Raw genomic sequence first — 6000 nt, 5'->3', positions numbered from 1 at the left:
AGGAGAGGAAGGACGGCCAGGGGTATGAGGCATTATGGCTACCTCGCTCATAATGAAAGAACGCATGTGTATATATGGATGGATAAGGATGTGGGTACGCCTGTCAGATAAATATGCTTATCAAGGAAAGGAAGAACAAAGACGATGATGCAATGAGGCTAATATGCAGAGCCGACGAAAAGAGAAGATGAAAGGAAAATGGAAATGAAAATGAAGATGAAAACGAAACGAGGAAAATAGAAATAGAAGAAAAGAAGAAAGAAAAGAAAGGAAAAGAAAATCAGTAAAGAAACATTAAAAAAACAACGGAGAAGAAAGAGAAAAAAATGGTATGATATCTCAACGCCAAACCAAAGCCAAACCAAAGTGAAAAGAATAACCGATTGGTTTTCTCCCGATCTGTTCTATCATCTAACTCAACGGTTTATGATGAGCAAACCAATTAGCGTTCGGCGTTACTGCCGAACGTCCGCCTAGTAAGGAGACCACTACCACCAACAGCTCGGGTCCCCATACTATTAGTTCGCTGGCGAGACTGCAAACCAGAGAAATGAGAAACAGTCCTTCCCGCACTTCGAGGTTGTGGGGAAACATCCTCTGCACCCCCTGCTCCAGCGTCCCTGGAACCAGCGTAATCATCAACAACGGTTCGGATGGTTGACTGACCACTTGCATAGCGGCGGAAACCCGGCTGGATAGACACAGACGTGTTGGTAGGAATATTGGAAGTTGTCGACATGTATGTTCGACGGAGTGGGATGGCCGATTGAGTGACGGGGGTAGTAGAGGTGGTTGTAGTGCGGAATGGAGTTGTTTGATGTTGCTGTTGTTGGCTTGGGGAGTTTTCTTGCTGTAGATTATTATTGTTGTTATTGGCGTTGTTATATTCAGGAGTGCATTCGCGAGAGGCACGTTGGTAGCGGTCTCTGCCTTGATGGATGTTGTTTGTGACGGTCATAGAGCGGGATATAGGGCGGAGAGAGCTTGAATTGGTTGTGGGCTGTAGTTTATCGTAATCTTCTTGTTCCTGTCGTCTGGTACGTAGTAGGGAAGAGCGTCGGTTAATTCGTTGAGAAGGAGTCGTTAGATGATGTGGTGATTGATCTGGTACCTCTTGGGGCGCTTTTAGGGTATTCATGCTGGGAGAGAGAGTTATGACGCTGGTCCGTCGACTGCTAGCATCCCGATTGAAGGATGATTGAAGCCGGCTAAAGTTGAGATCCTCGGGTTCATGGCTGGCACTTCGACGAAAGGTTATCGTTGATGTGCCCGAGTCACACCCCCCTGCGGCTAGGCGGTTGTTGGAAGAAGCATCTCGACTACCTGGTCTTGATTTGGAGATGGGGAGGGGCCTCAATTGATCTTCAGAGAGAGCAAGACATAGCTCGGTCAGTCCTCGACATACGCTATCTGCTTTACGTCGTAGGATGCGGTCAGGGGTGGCAGCGGCGCTTACGACAGACATGCTGCTAGTATGTGGCGCATTTGAAGACAACGCGGTAGATAGGTTCACTGCATCTGCTGCCGTTGCCTCTAGGGCTTGGTAAACGTCGTGGTTCAGGACTGGCTTTGCCTTGGCCAACGCAGTGTGGAGGAGGGGGTGTACCTGGCTAGCCGTGGCTATTGGGTCATTGTCCTGAGGAATAGGCGGGGGAATAGGCAAAGAGCTTCCTTTTTGCTTATGTTTCGGTGAAGAAGATACAGTCGTTACAGTCGTTGTTGCAGTTCGTGGTCGTTCTCCTGCCATCGACGACATAGCCGCAGCAGATGACGAAGGGAGTTTTCCCGTCAATTCCAGTTTCCGGATCCTAGACTTTAGATCATCTAGTTCATCCCATACGGTAGACGGAGCGGTTGTCGACAAGGTCGACTCGGTGCCTTCATGTTTAGATTTTGCTGCGGTATCAGTGCCTATATTCCGGTCCGTCACGTCGTAGCTTGTCACCGGCCGTGTCTTACGGGCACCGGCAAGACTAGATTTGTATGGCTTGGTGTGCGTGAACTCTGGCACTGAATCTCGTCGTTCAGGCACATACTGTGGCTGAGGTTCGGGAGATAGTTCGTGATTCAAGCGTCCTAGCCTGCTGCGTCCAATGGTTGAAGCTGAGCTACTAAAGAACCTAGTGCGGCCTGCTTCGTCTAGCGGGTGAGCTGACGCCGGCGTTCGCATACTAGACATGTCATAATTCCCGATGGGAGAGGTATCCTGGGAAAAGGACGAATAGTGACCCCTGTCGGGTGAGGGGGTTTCTTCAGTCGCCCTTCCTCGCGAAGATAGCCCAGAAAGACCAAATTTAGACTATATCATCATGTCAGTAAAAATATGTTCTGCTGCATAAGACGATGTAAAAAAACGCACCTTTCGTCTGCCCTTGGAATCTGTATTCTGCCGGCTGGATGTCTGCGCGATGTTCAAGAACAGATCTTCCACCTTGGACCCGCGAGGCGACTCTCTGCTGCTCCCACCATTAGCCGTCTCCCGATCTCTCTCCTCCATGGACACGGACGAACGTAGATGCCGTTCTCTCGCCGTATTCGTGTCTTCCTTGCGCGCAACCATATCCATGCATGTGCTGGTACCTGTGCTTGAATATGATGACTTGGGGTCTGAATTCTGCGACGCCGACGCCGATGCCGACGTAGAGTCTGAAGTAGGTCTGCGCGTCAGTGGCTGGTCAGCCGTCGACACAAGCTGCCACTGTTTCTCCTGCGCCAGACTCCGTTGCTGCGTGCTTAATGCTGGCGGCGGACCTGAGGAGGTCTCTATCCCAAGACTGCTCCTGGAGGCCGGTGCACGCTTGTAATGGGGCGACTTGGGCTCCTTTGCAGGCGTGAAGTGAAAGCTGTTGCTGTCTGCGGATACCGGACTGGTGAGACTCGTGTTGGTGTTGATGAAGGAGGTGGTGATGTGCCGAATGCTCGGACTGCTCGTAGTGGTCGTAGTTGAAGACGGAGGCGGTTCATCAGCGAACCGAGACGGAGTCTGATAGTATTGATCCTGCTCTCCCTGCCTGAACGGCGTCGGAGTATAGAATATCTGCTGCTGGTGGTGCTGGTACTGCTGCTGCGAAGGCGAGGGCGAGGCGATGGTGGATGTGCTGTTGCTGTGCTGGTGGTGATACTGGTGCTGCTGCGGCGACGGTCGCGACGGGGTATGGATATTGATCTTCCGCGGCGAGAAAGAGGCCAGCGCCGGGTTCGAGAAGCTCTCTGAACTCAGCGGCGACGAGTTGCTTCTGGTGCTCGCGTTGGCGTTTGCGTTGGCGTTCGCATTCGCGGCGTCGATGGAGTGTCTGCTCGGTCGGCGCTGGGGCAGCTGGACGGGCTCCCTGATCAGGGGGTCGGTCTGACGGCGGTTACGAAGCCATCCCTTCTCCCTGGCAGACTTGGTGGGTGTGATGAGCGCGGTAACAGAAGTCGAGGATGTTTTCTCCAGCAGCATGGCTTTGGCTGGGGTGGTGAAGTGCAGAAGGACGCAGGACGCAGGACGGCACAGGGACACGGGCAGCCACTTAGGTTCACACCATCGTCGAGCGTCTGTTCTGGTCGGCGGTTAGGGAGGCCGGTCGCATTCCTGTTCCTCACACCAGGCGGGAGAAGTGGGAGAGTCGTAAAAGTGGTGATGTCGTCAAGTGTTGGAGTCGCAGATTGACGATGGACTTGGGCACAAAACAACGAGAGCGACCTGCAAGCAGTCGGCCTGGTGTCCAATAAACACGAACAGCCGGCGATGACTTACAGCCCTTCCCGCCTGCAAATAATCGAATCACGACGCGCTACGTAGAAGACTAGCCTGGATCCCTTGACTTGCTCTCGTCTTCTTGTTGACACTGCGATGCGACCTGTCCGACTGAAAAATTGCGTCGACGGAGTATACAATTGACTTTTCACGGCTCCATAGACAGGGGACTGAGACAGATAGACGAGAGACGAAGACAGAAGTGATAGAGACGAAGAGACAGACAGATGCTACGGCTACGGCTACGGCTATACAGAACTCGCGTCATGCGTCTCACCAAGCGACGTTGGACAGGCTCGTCGGGACCAGAATATCCCCGACATCGCGTTGTACGGACGTTTTTGGGCGAGAACTGGACATATCGAGATAATCTCAGTCTCTTGTCAGACGTCCTGTCGATCGCTGAAACGCGACTGACTTCATACTGCTATGATACTCTTGTGGTGTTCACTTACGACTCATATGATACTGCTATGTTGACTTACGATCATATACTGCTGTGGTTGACTTATATACTGCTGTGGTTGATTACGACTTCTTGATACTGCTATGGTACTAGAATGGAAGCTCTTGCCAGCATACGACTAAACTCCACAGGGGCCGTCCTGACATGCCTCCGGAGAATTAGCAGCTAACGGGTATACTTAGCAGACGCGGAAGGAGAAAGGAAAAGAGAGGCGAGGCAGAGACGAGACGAGACGAGACAAGACGGCTGAAGTGGGAGAGACGGTTGGTAGTGTCGGTCGTGTGTGCTCGTTCCTCTCCTGCCCGGCCCCTGACGACTGCGGCAAAGAAGAGATTGACGGACTGGTGGATGACGGTTAGATGACGTCCTGCTGGTCCGTGTCTTTGAAAACTCGTTCGTGGCAAGTCGCTTGCGAGCGCTGAGAGGACAGGATGGGGACAGGATGAGCAGGATGAGAGGGAGCTCTCCACGATGCTCCGTACGGACATGCGAGTAATGGACGACAGGTGGAGGAGGTCGTCCCCAGGTGTATCCGTATCGTGTTTCACATCTTATTATTAGGGTCTTGCTCCTTGGCTCCGCGGTTTCACCTTTGTGTGATGGGCATACGCTATACATCTATACATGCTATACATGCTATACTTACGCCTATACAGACGCATACATACTGCTGGGAGATGCAGAGATACGTCTGGTACTTCTGGGATGGTGGGAAAGTGGAAGATGGAGAGAGTGAGTGATAGGGGATGGAGGAAGATCTGCTATTGACGACCGATTCGAGCTGATGGCGCATCTTGCGTCTTCCTACGTCTATTAATATCTGGTATCGGCGTACGTACCGTCACTGTACGTACTCCGTACAGCAGAGCTTGCAGGGACAGCCTGACATCGCTGTGCAGCAGAGGACAGCAGTTTCGCAGTTAGTGGTATACGGCTACAGCTTCCGGCCGGACACGAGGACGACCGTCGAGGATGAGGCCGTTCGGGATACCTACCCGCCCTTACCTCGTAACCAGCTGGCTCTCTGCGACGGACTGACGGGGAGAATGTCGAGCGTCGCTGGTTGGCTGCCCCTTGCCGCTGCCATGGCTTCTCTGCTGCTTCTCTGGCATCTTCTAGGGCCTGACTCCTTGCTAGACTGCTAATCGCCAGGACAACAACACGAACTGAACCCGTTATTTAACTGCCTTACCTCCTGACGCCGTGTCTTGGGAGGTAGGTCCAGGGTAGGAGGAGCTCACCGACTCGTGCATGTCAGGTCAGGTCAGGTCAGGAAGCATCGAGGTCGGCTAGAGATATATAAATAGGACCTGACTATTCAATGCAGAGCACAGCTGAAGGAATGACTGGATGGCTCATAAAACGAGAGACAAAACAAGCCTTCCAGACCAGCCTGAGCTCGACGAGACGAAGGTTAGCTCCCACGGATCAAGCGGTGATATGGGAGCATCGCTATGACCTGTGCTTACCCTATGCTCTCCCATCGCCATCAATACGACTCCATATCTAGATATGGGTAATATGGAGCAGTTCATACGCCGTTCGCCATACACTATACGCCGTTCGTGGGATTAACCCAACTGCTATAGCCCGGCGTCGTACATCATGAGGCTGGATGCCATGGCGATGGCGATGGCGATGGCGATGGCGATGTGAGATGGGCCATGGAGTGGAGCAGAGAGAGTAAGGCAACGCAGGAGCAAGAAGGGGGCCAAGTGAGCAGGGCACGTTCCTCTGGTTGGCTGGCTCTTGCCGCTGCCATGGAGTTTCTTTTTCCTTTCCCTGCTGCCCTGTC

General features: G+C 52.8%; 1 protein-coding gene across 1 annotated transcript; it reads right to left on the bottom strand.

Moving 5' to 3' along the window:
* Nucleotides 1-442: 442 nt before the first annotated feature.
* GIQ15_01130 (uncharacterized protein) lies at nucleotides 443-3442 on the bottom strand (the record flags this gene model as incomplete). The annotated part of the gene is made up of 2 exons (XM_033548547.1): nucleotides 443-2299; nucleotides 2360-3442. 2 exons carry the CDS (start codon nucleotides 3440-3442, stop codon nucleotides 443-445), a joined length of 2940 nt encoding a protein of 979 aa, XP_033409498.1.
* Between the last annotated feature and the right edge of the window lie 2558 nt (nucleotides 3443-6000).

The sequence above is a fragment of the Arthroderma uncinatum genome (genome assembly GCF_011692745.1).
Source record: "Arthroderma uncinatum strain CBS 119779 chromosome Unknown scaffold1, whole genome shotgun sequence".
In the NCBI taxonomy this organism is placed as follows: domain Eukaryota; kingdom Fungi; phylum Ascomycota; class Eurotiomycetes; order Onygenales; family Arthrodermataceae; genus Arthroderma; species Arthroderma uncinatum.
Note: the sequence above shows the minus strand (reverse complement) of the source record. Positions and strands in the feature narration are given on the sequence as shown.